Raw genomic sequence first — 22703 nt, 5'->3', positions numbered from 1 at the left:
GGCACTATTTATCAATTGCCGTAGATATACGGCAACGGCGCCAAATGTGTTAATGAATTCCTGTTATTACATCCACACTCTCTAACCACAGACGGAAATGATCTAAGATTAAAATTATTAGTGTTTTGCCAAAAGTTTGAGGGCCCATTTTCAATATCCTCACGGCCCACCAGTAGTCCCCGGACCACAGGTTGAGAACCAGCTAAGCATTATGTTATACTTTAGCTATTGAAAAATAGCAGATCTACAAGCTCGTAGCGCGCCACCGAGTGGCGCGCTACGAGCTTGTAGGTCTGCTATTTTTGACGAAAGAGTGAAAGTCACCTTTTGTATGAAGTGCAGCCTGCCGTGGTTGACGTCATACTGGGTGAAGGCGGTGACAGGCTCTGGTCTCTCTCCCAGAGTCAGGTATCCATTGTTGGGCTTACTGATCACGCTGTAATGCAGTTCCTCCGGAGGGGTATCGTGGTCGTCAACCTGCAATTGTAGGAGAAGTTACTTGGCCATTGACCAATTAACCCATTTCAGAGATTAAAATAGGGTGCATTTTGCATCCCAAAACGCAGTTTATAGTTAAGGGATGCAATACAACGATGACCTCTGCATCCACGGGATGCACTACGGTACTGTACTGTTTTTTTTTATTCTAGTTTATTTTGCTAGCTGTAGTTATAATAATAATCTTCTTCTTCCGTTTTCTACATGAATATAACCAGATTATAACCATATAAAATGAAATGGGAGTTAAATGCTGCAATTTGTAAAAATGTCAAAATATGACTCCTAACATTGTTGAAGTGGGACTCATAAAATGTCCCTGGGACTCAACTAAAAGACCATCCCTGCATCCCGGGACTCATTACATTGAAAATCTATTTACATCACTGCATTTTGGACAGAGGTCGATAAAAAAAAGGCTTCTAAATCCTAACATTTTTCTAAAAAAAACTATGTTTCTATGTCAGTTTTGCTCAACCTTTTTCATGTCAAGGACCCCCAGAATTATCTCTATTGGGCCACGGACCCCCATCTCAAAATATGTAGTTCCAGGGACCCCCCAGAAGCAAATATTTTAGTTAAAAATGTTCGCTCTGAAATATATATTCAAAAATAGCAGACCTACAAGCTCGTAGCGCGCCACTCGGTGGCGTGCTATGAGCTTGTAGATCTGCTATTTTTCAATAGCTAAATTATAACAATGTTTAAAACACCAAAAGGGGTTCCCGCCCAAAATGGGTTAAACCCAAACCCCAAGACCTGAGGCCGATTCTACAAAATGTCCTCTAAAATCCTAACAGTTTTCTGAAAAACACATGTTTTGCTCAAAATTATATGTATTTGGCCACCGACCCCAATCTCAAAAAGAGTTTGTTCTTGCCCTCCTTTTTACCCTCTATCTATCTGAAATAACGCGTTGTGAGCTTGTAGATCAAATGTTCGCCTAGGTTTGTTATACGTTGCAGGTAACACAGCTTGCAAATATGAACACTAATCCTGCAGAATGTGAGACTGTACTGCACAAACATCTCAACCAGGCCTCAGAGCTCCCCCCAGTGGGCCGCAGAGGGACTGCCCAAGTAGTAACAATTTAATCTGAGACATACCTTTTGTTTCACACATTTCGATTTTGCAGCCACGTATGTCATATCTTAATACACTGATGCTTTTAACTAGCACAGATATGTGCCAATTAAGTAATTAACAGTGATTTGCAGGCCTGTCACACCAATTTGCACTTATTTTGAATGTGCTGAAGACCAGTAGTTAATTTTGCTTCCGTGCATTATGGAAGCCTAATGAAGTTGACCTACCGTTTTGCAAAGCATTTAAAATAAGATTTAGTCAGTTTAGTTGAATATTATTATATTAAGCATTTCAAATTACTTGTATACTCTCAGTATTTACAATTATTTTAGTACATGAGCCCTCCCAGTTGGGCTTGAGTTACAAAAGGTTGAGATTTGAGAACCTCAGCTATAGACTCTGTATTGTTCCGTTTGATTTGGACTCTGTTCCACCAGTACAACCAGGTCTGACCCCATTCTGTTCTGTTCTACTGTAATAACTGGGCCCACAGTGTGAAGTCAGTCGGATCAGCGGTTCTCAAACAAAAAAATCACACCCCACACAAGTGAGGGGCACCCGCTCTATTTATATCGGCAACACGTCATCTTACGTTGTCATTTAGTTCCCTAAACAAACATTAAAGTCCATAGACTTGGCTGGCAAACGATTCACGTCATAAGTGCTCTAAACAAACATTAACCCACCCATTTAGGCCTGACCTCGAAATTTAAAAAAAAATCTTCTAAATCCTAAATATTTTCACGATTTTTCAAAAATAACAGACCTACAAGCTCGTAGCGTATGAGCCTGTAGATCTGCTATTTTTCAATAGCTAAATTATAACATAATGTTTAAAACACCAAAAGGGGTTCCCGCCCTAAATGGGTTAAAGTCCATACACTTGGCTGCCATATGATGTGATCTTCAAAAGCCATGCATTGGAGGGGCTGGCGCCCCACAAACACCTAAATAACTCATATATGGAGATCCCCGATGTCATCCATATAGGATTTCATAGACTGGCCTCCGAGTATATAGCTGACATACATGTAGGCCAGCGCTGTCAACAGAAGTACAAATAAGGCTGTTTGATGTCTGTCGAGTTTGGCTGCCCAGGAGCAATGAAGAAGCTGCTGATTGACGTGGACACTGGCGTGGACGACGCCCAGGCCATCATGATAGCCATGGCCGCGCCCAACGTGCAGGTCCTGGGGATCACGTGTACCCACGGCAACACGGCCCTGGAGAACGTCTGCAGGAACACTCTGCGCGTTCTCAAGGTCTGCAAGAGGCTGGACGACGTCCCGGTTTACCGCGGGAGCTCGGAACCCCTGCTGGGCCGCGTCCTCCGCGCCGCCGACTTCCACGGGAAGGACGGGCTCGGAGACGCCCCCGACCCAGAGGCGCCGGGCCTGGAGCTGCTGCAGAGCGAGGGGGCCGTGGCGGCCATGATCAGGATGGTCGACGACAACCCCGGCGAGGTGACTCTGGTGGCCACGGGACCGCTCACTAACCTGGCCCTGGCCGTAAAGCTGGACCCGTCCTTCCCAGAGAAACTTAAGGCACTCTATTTAATGGGAGGCAACACCGATTCCAGGGGCAACACCACAGTGTGTGGGGAGTTTAATTTTGCCGCGGACCCCGAGGCTGCTTACATCGTATTGAACCAGTTCTGCTGTCCTACCTACATCGCCAGCTGGGAGTTCGCCTGCCATAACAACCTATCATGGTCCTTCTGTGACACCTGGTTGGCTCAAGACACCGAGAAGGCTCACTTCATGAAGAAGATCTTCAAACACACCATGAAGGTGTGTTTGGAGTTGGAGCGCTTCCAGAAGGAAATGTGTGCAGGAGTGGGCTTCACCCCCTGTGACTGCTATGCCATAGCCGCGGCTATAGACGACACCTTTGTGACGGAAAGTGAACAGGTTGCGGTAACGGTGGAGCTGGACGGTACCAACACCCGAGGGATGATGGTGCTGGACTATCTAGACATGCTTAAGAAGAAACACAAGGTCTCCATCATGAAGAAGGTGGATCTGGTCAAGTTCAAAGCCATGCTGATGGGCGCACTACAGTAGGATGTAACATAAAGTAATTCATGCTTGAGCCCTGTCTGAAATGACAGGACTTTGCATGGAGTTGTTGGGGGTTAAGTTGGGTCAGTGTTGTTCATTCACTATCCCCACCCACATTGTTTTCCTGCCGCTATGAAAGATCAATCAAACCTAAAAAACAAAGAAATCACACCCCACACAAGTGAGGGGCACCCGCTCTATTTATATCGGCAACACGTCATCTTACGCTGTTATTTAGTTCCCTAAACAAACATTAAAGTCCATAGACTTGGCTGCCATATGATGTGATCTTCAAAAGCCATGCATTGGAGGGGCTAGCGCCCCACAAAAACCTAAATAACTCATATATGGAGATCGCTATGAAAGATCAATCCAACTTCCTGTCACAAGCACGCTCTGCTAAACTTATTAGGCCAGTGCTTTTCTAAATGCGGGCCATGGCCGCCAGTTGGGCTTATTTACCGTAGGTGTAGGTGTGAGGAACACTTTGTTAAAGATGTGACGTTATTATAAATAAATAAAAGATGTGACGTGGCCCTCACATCTTTAACATTATTTGTTCCACAATAAATACTGTAAAACAATCACACTCGTGTGAACTGGCACGAATTACATCATCATTTGCATTAAGCAAAGGCTTGGCTGGCCTATGGCATAATTTCAGAAAGCCATGCATTAGAGGGGAAAGCACCCCTAAAATAAATACATGAAATAAAACAATAATAGAAAAAATAGCCTATGTACAAGCTCACGCTGCGTTGAGTTGTCCATGGCATTGAACAATGTGTGAACCCCTGGCAACCCCACCACTGTTGTATGTATGTATGTATGTATGTATGTATGTATGTATTTGGTTAAAATGGGTAAGGTTTTAAAAAAGGCAAAAGCATGCTCTGTTGCACTGGCCTAAAAGTGGGTCCTCTAAAACTGCTTATGTATTTGGTTAAAATGGGTAAGGTTTTAAAAAAGGCAAAAGCATGCTCTGTTGCACTGGCCTAAAAGTGGGTCCTCTAAAACTGCTTCAACTTCTGAGAATGTGTGTTTGGTTCATTAGCCACCAGATGGCATACCTTATAAGTATGTATGTATGTCTGTCTGTATGTCTGTATGTATTTAAAAGGGGGGCTTTTTTGTAAAATCCCAGCCTACAATACCTTAATATATTTTTAAAATCCAAAGTATGTATGTATGTATGTATGTATGTATGTATGTATGTATGTATGTATGTATGTATGTATGTATGTATGTATGTATGTATGTATGTATGTATGTATGTATGTATTTGGTTAAAATGGGTAAGGTTTTAAAAAAGGCAAAAGCATGCTCTGTTGCACTGGCCTAAAAGTGGGTCCTCTAAAACTGCTTATGTATGTATGTATGTATGTATGTATGTATGTATGTATGTATGTATGTATGTATGTATGTATGTATGTATGTATGTATGTATGTATGTATGTATGTATGTATGTATGTATGTATGTATGTATGTATGTATGTATGTATGTATGTATTTGGTTAAAATGGGTAAGGTTTAAAAAAAAGGCAAAAGCATGCTCTGTTGCACTGGCCTAAAAGTGGGTCCTCTAAAACTGCTTCAACTTTTGAGAATGTGTTTGGTTCATTAGCCACCAGATGGCATACCTTATAAGTATGTATGTCTGTATGTCTGTATGTATGTATGTATTTAAAAGTGGGCTTTTTTGTAAAATCCCAGCCTACAATACCTTCATATATTTAAAATCCAATGTAAGGTTACCAGTGAAGGGCAACCTGCCTATTCACTGGGGACTATGTATGTATGTATGTATGTATGTGTGCTTGGTGTCATGCCGGTGCACCTGAAGGTTCTCCGGGCCCAGCGTGACGGTCTCCCCCACTACCACAATCATCGGGGGAGATTTGGACCTGCTGAGTGGCGGCTGGTCATTGACGGGGGTCACCGTTATGTTGAAGGTGTCTGTCAACGCCAGGAGGTCGTCCAGGTCTCCCGAGTCCGAGGACGAAGTTGAGGAAAGGGTGGAATACGTAGGGACTGAAGAGGCGGAGGTGGAGGAGGAGGAGGGGTCCAACGGAGCCACCCACGCCCTGAATGTGAAGCTGTCGCTTCTCGTCTCCGAGTCGTCGTGGGTGTATGCGATGCCAAACTTCTCCAGGGTGTGCTGGGAAAACTGGAGCTGCTCCCTGTGTGGGAGAAAGGGATTGTTGTTATAACCATAGATATATATAAACTCTAGATAGCTCACCCACGCTGTTGGCCAATGGAGAGCGACGTCGTTACGTGGCGGCCATCTTACCTCGGGCCACATAACATTGTGTCTATGGGGCATGTACTCTTAAATGACCATAACTTGCTCAATTTCCAACCGGTTTGGTTTGTTATAAACGTCAGAGACGTCCGCATACTTATATGCTTTTATAAGACGTTCATATAAAAAAAGAATTAAGCAGATAAGCATCCTGAATCATAGCCACGTTGACAACGTTTGTAATAAACCAACCCGTTTGTAAATCCGTCAAGATTTGAGCGAGTTATGACTGTTTCTGTTTGAGCTGCCATTGAACATACTGTACTGTAGCCCCGAAGTAAGATGGCTGCCGGGTGAACGACGTCAGAAACTCTGCCTTGAGCCATCTAGAGTTTATATATATCTATGGTTATAACACGAGCTTGTAGGTCTGCTATTTTTGAAAAATCGTGAAAATGCGGCACAAATCTTTGAAAATTGAACATATATTCTTTCAGAAGACTTGTTTTTTATCGGTCAGGCCTAAATGGGTTAATTACTTCTTGTCAAACAAAAATGCACTAATTTGGTCAACGGTCGTGGAATGAAAAGGTGTGAGAACCACTGCAAGTACAGTATGCTACCTGGTGAGGTTGTACGCCCCTGTACAGTAAGTACAGTATGCTACCTGGTGAGGTTGTACGCCCCTGCCGCCAGGACCCCGTGTCGCGGCAGGGACGTCACATAGTACAGTATGCTACCTGGTGAGGTTGTACGCCCCTGCCGCCAGGACCCCGTGTCGCGGCAGGGACGTCACATAGTACAGTATGCTACCTGGTGAGGTTGTACGCCCCTGCCGCCAGGACCCCGTGTCGCGGCAGGGACGTCACATAGTACAGAAGCTGGTGCCTCTGTCGCTGAGGTAGCGGGACCTTTCCCAGGAGGTTGGAGGCGTCCAGCTTGGAGCTGTCGATCACAACCCTGCCTCCCTCTGGCACCACGGCACCTGGACAATGATACTGACAGGTTCAAGGGATAGTTCACCCCCAAAATGCCCTTTTTTTCCCTATTACCCCATGGAGACTTGAATTCATGGTTCATTTGTTTTAGTTTTCTGTCACATTCCTAAGCCTAAACGTGAGAGTAGCCAATCTACAAGCTCACAGCTTGTTAGCCTCAGTCCCAGCCTTACTCATCTGCGAAGAGAAAATAAGCCAGGTCACAACCTAAGGCAGAGACGGTACCGCCAGAAGTGTTGGGCCGGAACATCCGTCAGATGTACTTCACCCGGATACGATATGTTTCCGACCAATCACAACACTTGTTTCATTCACGGAGAATGTAAACTGAAGCATAACGTAATTTCCTTGAGCGGTACTTCTGCCAAAATCCCAGAACTTCCGCCCCAAAACATTTATAGCGTCTACGGCGTAGGTCCTGTCCGGCGTGACAGTTTGTGGATCGGTTATGTTCCACTGCTTTTGTGTGACACTCTTGTACGATGGAAATATGAATCAGAATCAACTTTATTGTCACATCACGGTTTTACAAGTAAAAAATCACACTCGTGTGAAGTAAGGATTGTGTTCCCTCAAAGCTGGGATTAAGGAGGCCCTCAAAAAGTGGGAGTAATTAGTTTTTGGTCATATTCCCCATGGCATTAATTTACAAAACAACAAAACAAAAAAACATACGATTTTGCCCTACAGCAACGATTATGCTGTCATGTCTCTGTTGTCTCACCGGTATTGGCCTGCAGCTTGGTCCTCTGTCTCTGTTGTCTTACCGGTATTGGCCTGCAGCTTGGTCCTCTGTCTCTGTTGTCTTACCGGTATTGGCCTGCAGCTTGGTCCTCTGTCTCTGTTGTCTTACCGGTATTGGCCTGCAGCTTGGTCCTCTGTCTCTGTTGCTGTTGCTGGTCTTGGTTTTGGGGGTGTGAACTGGCCTGGTACGAGATGAGGATGGTGAAGGCGTGGGGAGGAAGAGTGGCAGGCGGACAGGACACGGTGAAGGAGAAAGAGTCTTTCGCCGACCAGCCGACCGACTCCAGCTGGTTCTGTTCGTACCAGAGCGCTCCGTCATTTACCTGACGGAGGAGACAGATGGATCCAAAGACCGAGAGAGAAATGTGACGGTTTGCATGTTGTTTCGTTATGTGTGGCCGTGGGTGGGCGTGGCCGTGGGCATGGCCGTGGGTGGGCGCTGCTTGGTTATTGGTTCTTTTTTTAAAGATTTGTTTTGGGGCTTTTTATGCCTTTATTGCGAACGAAGTGATTGCGAACGAAGTGAGCACTAACTATAGAAGCTGGACAAAACTGTCTGTCTGTCTGTCTGTCTGTCTGTCTGTGTGTCTGTGTCACGCTGTAACACCACCCGCCCGCCACCAGAGGGCAAAAGATTGGGAGCAAACCAATACGAACTGAAATTGGAAGATACAGATTCATTTATCATTCACCTCGTGTTCAACAACAGGGTTCCAAATCTCTGAGAGTGTACAAAGGGACCCTTACGCGTACATTTGGTTCCATTTGTACACTTTCAGAGTTATGCGGGTCCATAACAAAATCCATTAATAATAATAGTTAAAGTGCAGCTCCAAGTTAGTAAAATAACAATATAAATAGTAAGAATACAAAACAGTAGCGCAAAATCAATTCAAACTGTAAATGAAATCTCATGAATTCGGAATGCCATAGACTGACATACTCGCCAATACTCGGCAGCTTTTCTGATACTGGTATCGGTATCTGAACAACTCATATTTGCAGGGACTTGCCATGTTCTGTGTGAACGTGGACACAGAGCGGGTGGAGTTGTCTGGTAGTTTAGTGATCAGACGGCCCAGTTTAGGGGGAGAAGTCACCACAAACACCACAGAATAGTTTCCTCTGGGGTCCGTGTTGTCATTGGTCACCACCTGAAGTTCTCTGGGAGCGATGGGTGTCACAGAGCCTGTTGGGGAAAGCATGCAACAAAAATATGCATGTTTCAACAGTTCTAAAAACTGGCCAAGAATGTCTTTGAAAACACTTTTTAAAAACCGTTTTGGATTGAAATGAATGAATAATGACTGTTGGGGTTTTTATTTTTGTATTGTATGGCTTGATAGTGCCCCTGTGGTGGGTGCGTGCGCTTGTGGCTGCGTGCGTGCGTGCGTGCGTGCGTGCGTGCGTGCGTGCGTGCGTGCGTGCGTGCGTGCATGCGTGCGTGCGTGCGTTACTGTACCAGGGTAGACTTCTAATGGCTTGTTTCTCTGCAGGGTGAGGAGCAGAGAGCGAGCCACTGTGCTGAAGATCTGACGAGGTGCAAAGTTCACCCCGTCATTGACCTGGAAGTGAAATCCACCGGACAGAGCACCTGTATACAAATATTAATGTCAACACATCGACCAGACAATATCACATAAGAGCTTCTAATTATATTATACTTTCTATTAAAAGCTAATTTATCCTGACACTGCATGGTTTGTGTGAAATGGAATGTTAAATAATTGACTGTACTGTACTGTACTGTACTGTACTGTACTGTACTGTACTGTACTGTACTGTACTGTACTGTACTGTACTGTACTGTACTGTAGTCTCTACTCCAAACAGCCAAATATGTTACTTGTAGATTTTGCCCGCACACCAAAGACAATAAGTAAATCTACTTATTTATTAGCACAAAGTTGACAATAGTCTTTTAAAAAAAAATTGGTATGAGGCCTATGCCTTTTTGTTAAGCCTTTTTAGCAAACCTTTAAGCCTTTTTAGCAAACCTTTAACCCATTTTGGGGCGGGAACCAGCATTATGTTATGCTTTAGCTATTGAAAAATAGCAGATCTACAAGCTCGTAGCACGCCACCGAGTGGCGCGCTACGAGCTTGTAGGTCTGCTATTTTTGAAAAATCGAAGAACGACTGACATAGAAACATAGCTTTTTCAGAAAACTAGTAGCTATAGGTTTCCTTCTCATTTGTAGGTTTCTCACCACCAGGGGTCACCACCATGTTGGCTTGTGGTGGACATTTTAACATGTTTGTGTTTTTGCCACGGACAAATAATAATACCAGAAACACATAAATAGATAGCCCTGAATAACAGGTCTGTAACTCTGAGTGTTCAAATGGAACCAAACAGACCTTTACGGGCAAATAAAACATACTACTAGTGGACTCCTAATGTGCCATAGAGTCATAATAAATAATTGTCATACTTATTCTGGAGAAAATCTGGAGACTTGACATTCAGTAAGTGGGTGTCATGATCGAAATAAGAACATTATAACGGTGTGTAAAACAGAAAATCTAAAATGTGCCACACGGACAAGACCAAGTCTTTGCCACGGACACATCTGTCCGTGTGCGGACATGTTAGTGACCCCTGTGCTCACCACTGTGCCTGAACACCAGTTGTCTATTCAGGATGTGTATCTGGGTGAAGTTGAGGATGTGCCTGGAGGGGGCGCTCTTCAGGGCCAGGTGACCGTTGCTGGGTGGGGTGACGATGAACTCCAAATCCTCTGACCCGGTGTCCAGGTCCTCCGCACACAGGTCATCCACGGTTATCTCTGTCACCGAGCCAACCCATACCTGAGGGGAGGGGGAGGGGAGGAGAGGAGAGGAGAGGAGAGGAGAGGAGAGGAGAGGAGAGGAGAGGAAAAAAAGAAAATACTTGTGTAGGGAAGCAACAGTAAATTTAACAGATCAATTTAATTGATTATAAAATACAATTATAGGCAAAACATTTAAAAAACATTCAAAAATAGTGAAAACAGTCGATCTTCAAGCTCACAGCAATTATTGTTGATCGGCTGTTTTCATGATTTTTCAACCTATCTTCGTATAATTGTCCCTCACTAATACTCATGATAAAATGTTACCATAATGAGCAATAGTGAGGACCTATTATATATTAGGTCAACGGATTCATAAAAAGAAAATCTCAATTGCTCAAAAAATAAATGAAATAAGTAGCTCACCTTCAGCGGCCCGTTAGCTGTGACAACAGGAGTCTCGTCGTTGACAGGTATGATGTTGATCTGAGCCGTGACCGGGACACTGTGCTTCATGATCTCTGTCTGGTTGGCCACGATGGTGAAGTTGTCGCGCACTGTGTCACTGCCGTCATGGACGTAGGAGATGTACTCACGTTCCACCTTCGACACGGACACGGAGGAGAACAGAAGAGAGAGACAGGTGTTTTCCATGAGTCTACTCATGGAAATATAGGAAATATAGCCCACCGGCACGCTCACAGTGCAATGCATTGCAATGCACAGGGGCGACTGGGGCGACTGTAGCTCAAGAGGTAGAGCAGGTCGTCCAATGATCCATGGGTCGGCGGTTCGAATCCCGGCTCCTCCTGTCTACATGTCGAAGTGTCCTTGGGCAAGACACTGAACCCCAAATTGCTCCCGATGTGCTGGTTGGTACCTTGCATGGCTTCCGCCGCAATCGGTGTATGAATGTGTGTGTGAATGGGTGAATTGTAATCTATGTAAAGTGCCTTGGATAAAGGCGCTATATAAATGCACCATTGACCATTTACCATTGGGAGCTTGTACTGTAGACTAGATTCATGTACATACTGGAATCTGTTGGTCTTATGCTATGTGTATACAGCAGTGGTGCCCAAAAGGTATATCGCGATATGCCAGTAGATCACAAAGGCTGTGCAGGTAGACCACATGGCATGGCCCTAAAAATAAATAAATCAAGTACTAAAAGGCATTTTTTTGACATTTGCCACTTGAATTAATGTGACTTGAGTGATTGACATCACTTCACAGCTTCTATAGTAGGCAAACCCACAATGTAATACTTTGTGTTCAAGAGTGTTCGGCGCAAACGTCAATAGCAAAGTTACATACAGAAAATTAACAATTACAATTTCTCCCCTCTATTAACCATTCCAAGTGTGTTTGTAACGCCAGCGCCGCTATTTGAAAGCCCCCTCAGGAAAAACTATTTTCAGCAATGAGATTTTTTTTTGGTAGATCTTGTTGAGCTGGTCATTTCAAAAGTAGTTCTCAAGTCAAAAAAGTGTCGGCACCCCCAGTATACAGTACTGTATGTCACATACAGTATGTGTATATACCTTATTTTTTTAACACACTTTAATGATAGATCCCCCCCTCCCTTTTCTTCTTCTCCCTATTTTGGAAATAAACTAATTTCACCCACTTCATTATATCTGTAAAAGAGTGATGGAACCAGTGACGTTTATTCTGTAAGATTCTGAATGTTCATCCCAGAACAGGATTCACAATTTACAACTACAATGAACCATAATACTGTAGGCATTTAGCAGTCGCTCGCTTATCCAGAGCGACTTACAAATGAGAGATCAAAATAATCTGCATAATAAGCATGAACTCTAGTCAATAAATAAGGTCAATAATCACATAAATACAGTAGAGAGCAGAGACAACAGTGTATTATTGCCTCAGAGAAACGAGGATACCAGGTAAACAACATAGCGTCTTTGTAAACAATTCTGTACATTTTAAACTACACGGTACCAGATAAATGATAAGTGTGTGAAGTGTGTGGATACATGCATACATGTTTGTGAATGTACATGTCACATGTGTGCTCATGTATTTGTGTAAGTTTGTGCATGTGCTTATGTGTGTGTGCGTGCGTGCGTGCGTGCGTGCGTGCGTGTGTTTGTGCGTGTCTCTGACCTCTGCGTGAGTGAAGGCAGTGATGGCCATGCCAGGTATCCTGCTGTGCTCTAACTGTCCGTGTCTGGGAGCCGTCACCACCTGGTACACAAAGTTCATCCCCGAGAAGTGACGACTGGTGACCTTGACCGTGTCAGAGGTCAGCGGCAGGGATGACCCCTCGTCCACGGTCAAGACAGCCACCTGTCAACACACAAGGCGATAAGGGATTATCAACCCGATAAACGGACATGATTGACTGACTGTGTGTGCCGGACAGTAACAAGGTCTTGACTTCCATAATTCCTAATTCTCCATAGACATAATGATGCACTGTTACATTGTGAAATTAACGATGTTTACAGTTCACAAGAAAATACAGAAAGGTCAAATATGGATGTTTGGTGTATAATTAATATCATAATTAATAAATATAATAAGTATAATCTAATTGTAAAGCTAGTTATAGGCTCAGGTGTTTTTTACGTAGCTAGATTTTAAGAAACATACTGTACCTGTAAGGGGAGGAGCAGAGGAATCACATCAATCTCCAACCTGATTGGCCCAACCTGTGTGACTCCGTTGCTGGCGTCCAATAGGACAGAGTCGTTGGTGCGGCCCGGGTCCTGGTTCTGGTAGAGCACCGTGCCCAGGTTCACGTCCTCCTGGGTGAACGAGGTGATGGGCTGCCCCGCTTTGTTGCCCTGGAGGGATTGATTGATTGATTGATTGATTGATTGATTGATTGATTCATTGATTCATTCATTGAATACGTTAATAGACAGAAAAGCAAACAGAACGGGTCATGCACGAGGCTTAAAAGGATAACACAAAGATGTTTTAGGGACTTGTTTCCACTGTGGTCCTATGTATTCAATTCATGAACAGCATAAAACATAACACCAAAATACAATATCATCAACAAATATCAAACACTATGGGCTCCAATTTTGTCTCTGACTTTACCCGCAGCGCAGCCCGCAATTCAGCCGCTGCCCGAAAATTACGAATATTGTCCCTTAATGGTATTTTCGTCCAGCATCACCCGCTATCTTTTTGGCCGACACCGGTATTTGCGCCTAGAGGTGTGGTCATGGGCGTGTTGGCACGCTTTCCCCTAAATTGCTATTTTGGTCACATACATTTGGGAAAGCGCTAGTGGCATTTAAAAGCACCCGTAAGCCGTACCAAATTAGTTTGGTAAAGAGCGGCCACCGCACGCTTCAATGGAGATGTCCAGGCACAGACTTGTCAGGCTGCCTCATCTCTCCAATATTCATATTACATCTCTTTGTTATTTTCCTATAGCTGAAGTGAGTGCCTGCCACTTCCTTGTGTCCATTGTGTTTATATAATTGTATAGTCAAAGAAGTTATTTGTGCCAGCCTGCCAGCCATTGTGCGGCTTGTGCCGCGTGTGCGATTCCATTTGCTCTTCAGTTCATCACCAGCGCAGCAAATGGTTTAATCCGACTTGCCGAACTTTCCTTTTCGCTTCATACCGTTCCGTAGAGACGATCTACACGCACAATCTATATACCAAATGGAAGCCCTAATTTCGTAGTTTACGCTCTTTGCGTTTGGAAAAAGAAAGAACGCCACGGGGGGCGGGGGGTGCAGCACAAGTGAGGCAGCAACGGGCTGAGGCTATGAAGCAATATAGCACTAACGGGCAACGCATAAGGGATCTATTAAAGGCAATGGGACGTGGACTGGTGACACCTATGCATAATATAACGGGTAACGGAGGTGTTTAAGGGATTTAGACAGGTTTAGACCAAAATACCAACTTTAGAAGCCTTCAAGATGAAACCCAGAGAAGGAGAGGTTTGGACAGAATAAACTATCTCTGAGGCTTGGCTGTCCTCGTGAACCACCTGGAGGAAAATCCTTAATTAATACAAAAAAATAATAATAATTGAGTAATAAATTATAATGATAGAGCAGGGTTCCCCAATAGGCGGCCCACGGGCCGCCCCTTGTGGCCCCTGGAAGAATAAAATAAAATAAAAACATTTTATTTTTTTGGGTCCCAGATATAAATGGCATTAAATGGGGGTCAGTAGCCTATGCATGTCAAACTGGGCATACTTCAAATTTTAGCAGTGTCCATGATGTCACAGACACTGGGCTCACTCCTAAATCCCCAAATAGTGTCTTTAGGAAGATGAGACAAAAATGGAGCCCTATATGTACAGAGGAGAACGGGGGGAGTAGGCAGTCAGTCAATGCTATCACCTTTATATGAGCCCTATATGTACAGAGGAGAACGGGGGGAGTAGGCAGTCAGTCAATGCTATCACCTTTATATGGGAGAAGTGAGATTTACCTCCCCTTTTGGCCTCCTGAAAGATGGATTTTCAGGCCGGTTTTGGTGATTCACATTTTTTAAGGGATGGGGTTGGCCCAAACGCACCCACCTGTCCACCCATCTACCCATGTACATGTATCTACAGTATCTATCTGTCTGTCCATCCATCCATCCATCCATCCATCCATCCATCCATCCATCCATCCATCCATCCATCCATCCATTCATCCATCCATCCATCCATCCATCCATCCATCCATTCATTCATCCATCCATCCATCCATCCATCCATCCACCAATTACGAGACAGGTGTAAAAGACTTACCTTATAGTTATAGTTATAGTTCTCTCCAGGGTAAGCCTTCAAGATGAAACCCAGAGAAGGAGAGGTTTGGACAGAATAAACTATCTCTGAGGCTTGGCTGTCCTCGTGAACCACCTGGAGGAAAATCATTAATTAATACAAAGAATTAAAAAATAATAATAATTGAGTAATAAATTATGATGATAGAGCAGGGTTCCCCAATAGGCGGCCCACGGGCCGCACCTTGTGGCCCCTGGAAGAATAAAATAAAATAAAAACATTTTATTTTTTTGGGTCCCAGATATAAATGGCATTAAATGGGGGTCAGTAGCCTATGCATGTCAAACTGGCCATACTTCAAATTAAAAGATGAGAATCCCTGCCATCATCTTTTCAAATAGGGTCTTGCCCTGAACATTTATTAATTGGACGGCAGACTGCTGTGCGAGCACTGGCGGTTTGGCATGGAATGAATTCTGTACAGGCCATATATGGAGCGTGTAGTGTACTGGGTTTGATGAGGTCTGATCAACATATGGAATGTCAGAACAGGTCAGCTCTATATATGGAGATCTAAGGGTGGCAGCGGGGGGCCGGGCAGTATCTTGAGTGTACAGGGTTTCATAAGGGCCCAGGTAGGGCCGGGCCTTACATTTCGGGCCTGTTGAGAACTCTAGTTTTCTCCGGCTGCCGGACGCGGCTGCACTAATAACTTTGGGGCGGCAACACCACTGCATACGTATGAGTTCAAGCTGGGTGAGGGTCTGCTCTAAAATTTTACTAATCAGTATCAAGCGCCTGCCAAAACGTGATCGCCCATTGCTCCTGTCAGCTAATGGTTCTCAAAATGGGATCCGGGGATACATAGGGGGTTATTCAGGTTGTTCAAGTGTGCCCCCAGCTAAATTATTGATAGTAAGGACCATTGCAGCTCTGGAACTATACACTCTCTGAGTTATGGGGTCTAATAATGCATACCAAACTGGGGGTCAAAACGTTGAACCACTGAGACAAATGTCTAAAATGTAACTGTAGCGGTTGTTACACACCAGGGGCGACGTGAATAAAAAACAATACAAACTTGCGTCCCGATTATATTCCACATCAAACTTTGGAATGCCTCATTCATACAACATTCATCAGGGGACTCATAACACAAACTTAACCCATTTAGGCCTGACGTCGAAATTAAAAAAAATTCTTCTAAATTCTGACAGTTTTCTGAAATACCTCATGTTTCTGTATCAGTGGTGCTCAATATTTCATGTCAATGACCCCAAAAATGATATGTAATTGGCCGCCGACCCCCATCTGAAAATATGTTATTCCAGGAACCCCTCAGAAGCAAAGATTTGAGTTAAAAACATTCGCTCTGTAGCTAAATTATAACATAATGATTAAAACACCAAAAGGGGTTCCCGGCCCAAAATGGGTTAATGCATACATGAGTGCAAATGAAGTGTAAATGTGACCGTAATACAGTAGCATGTCAGTGTACCTCCAAGTGTTGCCTGGTGACGGTGACAGCCTGGCGGCCCTCCACCACCAGGGGGGCGTTGCGGAACACCGTGGGAGGTCTCTGGTGGCTCTCCAGATAGATCTTCACAGTCACTCCAATGTCCAGCTGCACCTCTCTGCTCCGTCTGGGGCTGCACGGCGCCATCATGACATGACAACATTGTTTTGCTTAAAGGGACACTTTTTTGCAAACAAATATATGTTTCCTGAGGCTTTATGTGTGTAATACTGTATGTGGTTTTAGATATTTTAGATTTTAGCAGTGTCCATGATGTCACAGGCTCACTTCCTTCCTGGACTACATGTGGTCTCAGTCATAGACATATATACATAGACGCCCCTTCCGGCTCTGAGGCGTGTGTCAAAATTGAAGGCACTATTTTCCCGACATTCCTTGCGAAGAATAGCGGAAGCAAAGCGGAAGCTTGTCAAGCTTCCGCGTGCGTAACATAAGTCCCGGAAAAGACGCGCTGTGATTGGCCAGTAGTCACTTGAGTGACAGCGAGAGACATGGAGGATTCACATGAGTGACGTCACTCGGGCAGCGACGCAGTCGCCTTCAGCAAATGCCTTCAGCACTTCTAAATAAGAAAGCTGCGGAGAACTGTTGCTTTGTGTTCACTCTTTTAATGTTTTCTGTTAGTAATCTAATCCCCCCTGGCTCTGATGTTGTATTGTTAATAACTTTGTTGTTTGTGTTTGTTTGTCTTGTTTTGTAATGTATATTGTCATGACTGTTATAAAGATTTGTTAAAAAAAAAAAAAAAAGCCTTCAGCACTGCACTTCCGCCTTCATTGGGATACACGTCGCTCCAATGAACTGCAGCGGCAAATGAGGCGTCTATGTATATATGTCTATGGTCTCAGTAACTAGTAAGACACCAAAGCATTATGGGAATTGTAGTCCAGGAAGGAAGTGAGCCCAGTGTCTGTGACATCATGGACACTGATCAAATCTAAAATATCTAAAACACATATTACACATATTACATATTGCACACATAAAGACCCCAGGAAAGTATTCTAAATCTTCTAAACGTCATTAACATATATTTTTTTCTGTCCCTGCAAAAGAAAGCCTTTTAGGCTTTTTAAACACAAATTGCATATGATTGATAACATGATGACTGATATAGACAATCTACAAGCTCAGAACGTGCCACATTGCTTGTAGACTGACACAAATAATCCCAATCAGGCGATTATATCGTCGCTGTCGTGTGGAAGGAAAACTCATATGTCCCAAACCGTTTCTTTCTAATTACATTAGAAAGAACGCACCAAGTATCGCGAGACTTCCCACCGTTTCCTGTCTGGCAGCCAAATCTCACGATACTTCGGAGCCAGAAACGATACCTGCTGCTGTTTAGATCCTCAGATAAAATGACTATTACTATTTTTAAAACATTTTAAAATAGTGAAAATAGCAGATCTACAAGCACACAACGCCTCGCGGTGCGAGGCGTTGTGTGCTTGTAGATCTGCTATGTTTTGCTATTTTCAACTAACTTTGTGTGACATGAAGTAGGGCTTTAATTTAAGAAAAACAAAAGTGACAATTTAGGCCTTTAGCAGACGCTCTTAATCCAGAGCGATTTACAGTAAGCAAGAACAACACATGGTAATACATCAAAACATAGTCATCAGGAATCATACGTAAGCTTAAAAACCTGACATGAATGCATTGAATATCTATATAATGAAACTACTGTATGCGTATACATTTCTGCCCGACAGCCATGACATGTAATGACTACACACAGATAGACCTTACCTCCCTCTCTCTGTCAGCACGTCGGCGATCCTCTCCCTTTCCTTGGCCCTCGCCGACACGTTGAACACGTCCGACAGCCGGCCGCTATCGTCGTGGCGGTACGCCACGCGACCCGCCAGCAGGTCCCGCTGGGTGAACACCAGGGTGGCGTCGCTCGCCGCGTTGCCGCCGCCGTCCTCCCCGCCGATGTCGCCGCCCTGCAGGAAGAAGAGGACGCCGCATCTGGGCGGCAGGAACACCTCGTAGGTCACTTCCCGCGGCTCTCGGATGTCGAGGTTGGTGGCGACGCTGAGGTTGTCCGACGTCAGGGTCGTGACCCCGCCCCTCTGCACCAGAAGGCCAGTGTTGTTGGTCACCTGCAGGTACGGGTCCTGAGCCTTCACCTGGGATACACATTCAAACAGTGGTTTTACGGGTCCTGAGCCTTCACCTGGGATACACATTCAAACAGTGGTTTTACGGGTCCTGAGCCTTCACCTGAGATACACATTCAAACAGTGGTTTTACGGGTCCTGAGCCTTCACCTGGGATACACATTAAAACAGTGGTTTTACGGGTCCTGAGCCTTCACCTGGGATACACATTCAAACAGTGGTTTTACGGGTCCTGAGCCTTCACCTGAGATACACATTCAAACAGTGGTTTTACGGGTCCTGAGCCTTCACCTGGGATACACATTCAAACAGTGGTTTTACGGGTCCTGAGCCTTCACCTGAGATACACATTCAAACAGTGGTTTTACGGGTCCTGAGCCTTCACCTGGGATACACATTCAAACAGTGGTTTTACGGGTCCTGAGCCTTCACCTGGGATACACATTCAAACAGTGGTTTTACGGGTCCTGAGCCTTCACCTGAGATACACATTCAAACAGTGGTTTTACGGGTCCTGAGCCTTCACCTGAGATACACATTCAAACAGTGGTTTTACGGGTCCTGAGCCTTCACCTGGGATACACATTCAAACAGTGGTTTTACGGGTCCTGAGCCTTCACCTGAGATACACATTCAAACAGTGGTTTTACGGGTCCTGAGCCTTCACCTGGGATACACATTCAAACAGTGGTTTTACGGGTCCTGAGCCTTCACCTGGGATACACATTCAAACAGTGGTTTTACGGGTCCTGAGCCTTCACCTGAGATACACATTCAAACAGTGGTTTTACGGGTCCTGAGCCTTCACCTGGGATACACATTCAAACAGTGGTTTTACGGGTCCTGAGCCTTCACCTGGGATACACATTCAAACAGTGGTTTTACGGGTCCTGAGCCTTCACCTGAGATACACATTCAAACAGTGGTTTTACGGGTCCTGAGCCTTCACCTGAGATACACATTCAAACAGTGGTTTTACGGGTCCTGAGCCTTCACCCGGGATACACATTCAAACAGTGGTTTTACGGGTCCTGAGCCTTCACCCGGGATACACATTAAAACAGTGGTTTTACGGGTCCTGAGCCTTCACCTGGGATACACATTCAAACAGTGGTTTTACGGGTCCTGAGCCTTCACCTGGGATACACATTCAAACAGTGGTTTTACGGGTCCTGAGCCTTCACCTGGGATACACATTCAAACAGTGGTTTTACGGGTCCTGAGCCTTCACCTGGGATACACATTCAAACAGTGGTTTTACGGGTCCTGAGCCTTCACCTGAGATACACATTCAAACAGTGGTTTTACGGGTCCTGAGCCTTCACCTGAGATACACATTCAAACAGTGGTTTTACGGGTCCTGAGCCTTCACCTGAGATACACATTCAAACAGTGGTGTTACGGGTCCTGAGCCTTCACCTGGGATACACATTCAAACAGTGGTGTTACGGGTCCTGAGCCTTCACCTGGGATACACATTCAAACAGTGGTTTTACGGGTCCTGAGCCTTCACCTGGGATACACATTCAAACAGTGGTTTTACGGGTCCTGAGCCTTCACCTGAGATACACATTCAAACAGTGGTTTTACGGGTCCTGAGCCTTCACCTGAGATACACATTCAAACAGTGGTTTTACGGGTCCTGAGCCTTCACCTGGGATACACATTAAAACAGTGGTTTTACGGGTCCTGAGCCTTCACCTGAGATACACATTCAAACAGTGGTTTTACGGGTCCTGAGCCTTCACCTGAGATACACATTCAAACAGTGGTTTTACGGGTCCTGAGCCTTCACCTGAGATACACATTCAAACAGTGGTTTTACGGGTCCTGAGCCTTCACCCGGGATACACATTCAAACAGTGGTTTTACGGGTCCTGAGCCTTCACCCGGGATACACATTAAAACAGTGGTTTTACGGGTCCTGAGCCTTCACCCGGGATACACATTAAAACAGTGGTTTTACGGGTCCTGAGCCTTCACCCGGGATACACATTCAAACAGTGGTTTTACGGGTCCTGAGCCTTCACCTGAGATACACATTCAAACAGTGGTTTTACGGGTCCTGAGCCTTCACCTGAGATACACATTCAAACAGTGGTTTTACGGGTCCTGAGCCTTCACCTGGGATACACATTAAAACAGTGGTTTTACGGGTCCTGAGCCTTCACCTGAGATACACATTCAAACAGTGGTTTTACGGGTCCTGAGCCTTCACCTGGGATACACATTCAAACAGTGGTTTTACGGGTCCTGAGCCTTCACCTGGGATACACATTCAAACAGTGGTTTTACGGGTCCTGAGCCTTCACCCGGGATACACATTCAAACAGTGGTTTTACGGGTCCTGAGCCTTCACCTGGGATACACATTCAAACAGTGGTTTTACGGGTCCTGAGCCTTCACCTGAGATACACATTCAAACAGTGGTTTCGTTCTCAAACATTTTCATGCCAAGGACTCCCAAATGAATCCTGCATTTGGCCGTGGACCCCCATCTGGAAATCACGTGTGCCAGGGAGGGACCCTGGCACAGATGATTGGCAACATTAAAAATGCCAAAAAAAGGAAATCACAAAATTGAAAGATTTCCAGAAGTGGTCTCAGCCCATACTGTAAGTGTAACACCTTTAGCAATATATGAGCTTTCTGGTGATGCGGGCGCTGGGCGGCAGTGGCTCAAGAGGTAGAAGGTGAATGTGCTTGTGAATGGGTAAATGTAAGACACTTTTTAAAGCGCTTTGGTAAAAAAGGCGCTATATAAATACACCACTTAGTACTTACCATTTATTTAGCCTTTTGTCACCATTATAACATGCGGGAATGAGTTCAATTTATATACGAACAGATATATTTGTTCTCACCTCCAGGAGTGTTGAAACGTAATGTTTCCCATCGGTCACAAACAGCACGAAACGACCAAAACTGACTCCACTGTGGATGAACAGGACCTTTTTCTGAGAGCAGAGGAAAGTGTGCAGGCAAGTAAAGGAAATGACAGGTGAGGAAGGGAAGGAAAGGAAGAAGGAAATACAATGTATTCCATTACAACACAGCATGATGGAGAAACAACAGGAGTGAGTGTGTTTTTGTTGTTATGTACCCGGCACTGTCCCGTTATCATAACGATCAAACTAAGCTCTGAGGAAAACCCTGTGTGTGTGTGTGTGTGTGTGTGTGTGTGTGTGTGTGTGTGTGTGTGTGTGTGTGTGTGTGTGTGTGTGTGTGTGCGTGTGTGTGTGTGTGTGTGTGTGTGTGTGTGTGTGTGTGTGTGTGTGTGTGTGTGTGTGTGTGTGTGCGTGTGTGTGTGTGTGTGTGAGCGCGCGCGTGTTTGGGGTGTTAGAGATAGAGCAGATAGATCTGCTAAAGTGATATTAAGCAGTTAAGTTTACACACACACACACACACACACACGAAAACGTCACTACTGGTGCTGTAAAAAATTCCTTCCAACAGAAACTATCTGGCGTGTGGATCGTTATCTATTATACCATGGTGTTTGGTGCAGCACCCATCTTTAACTATTAACACGTGCATTTTCTTTCTTGGGTTTACTTGGTTGTTACTAAACTCTTGCAAAGGGTTCCTAGGCTGTTAATCTTCCCCGTCCAATTGACACAAATAATACACGGCAGGACCATACAGGACCTTTCGGGCTCTTCACTCCATCACCCAGATCTATTGACGTGGCCATGAAGTGGTCAACATGTGCCCCCTCAAAGATGTGTGTGTGCATGGTGCCCCTGCCACCAAATAGAGTAATGTATGCTGTAATACTGTATACTCTGCCCTCGAAAGCAGTGATTCTCAAAGTGGGGCCTGGGAACGCCCAGGGGTCACTGACGCCAGGAATCCAGGGCGTATACCATCAAAATCAGTTCAACTTTGTTTGTTTTTTCAACCAA

General features: G+C 44.8%; 2 protein-coding genes across 2 annotated transcripts in view; one reads left to right on the top strand and one right to left on the bottom strand.

Annotated features, from left to right (window-relative positions):
• LOC306939366 (chondroitin sulfate proteoglycan 4-like) overlaps positions 1-22703 on the bottom strand; it is a gene marked incomplete at both ends in the record, with an annotated part of 46837 nt that overhangs the window by 5283 nt on the left and 18851 nt on the right. The window contains 14 exons of the mRNA XM_079523953.1: positions 325-477; positions 5483-5825; positions 6704-6888; positions 7435-7466; positions 7742-7955; positions 8646-8821; positions 9095-9226; positions 10245-10443; positions 10833-11009; positions 12540-12722; positions 13034-13222; positions 16631-16781; positions 18425-18807; positions 21663-21755. Coding sequence (XP_079380079.1) covers positions 325-477; positions 5483-5825; positions 6704-6888; positions 7435-7466; positions 7742-7955; positions 8646-8821; positions 9095-9226; positions 10245-10443; positions 10833-11009; positions 12540-12722; positions 13034-13222; positions 16631-16781; positions 18425-18807; positions 21663-21755 — 2610 coding nt within the window. The remainder of the gene's footprint in view (positions 1-324; positions 478-5482; positions 5826-6703; positions 6889-7434; positions 7467-7741; positions 7956-8645; positions 8822-9094; positions 9227-10244; positions 10444-10832; positions 11010-12539; positions 12723-13033; positions 13223-16630; positions 16782-18424; positions 18808-21662; positions 21756-22703) is intronic.
• Positions 2688-3647, top strand: LOC306940256 (inosine-uridine preferring nucleoside hydrolase-like; the record flags this gene model as incomplete). Its single annotated transcript, XM_079525277.1, has 1 exon — positions 2688-3647. The coding sequence occupies one exon, from the start codon at positions 2688-2690 to the stop codon at positions 3645-3647; it is 960 nt and encodes a 319-aa protein (XP_079381403.1).

The sequence above is a fragment of the Electrona antarctica genome, assembly GCF_951216825.1.
Source record: "Electrona antarctica genome assembly, chromosome: 16".
Taxonomy (NCBI): Eukaryota; Metazoa; Chordata; class Actinopteri; order Myctophiformes; family Myctophidae; genus Electrona; species Electrona antarctica.
The sequence above is the reverse complement of the archived record's forward strand: the minus strand, read 5'-3'. Positions and strand labels throughout refer to the sequence as shown.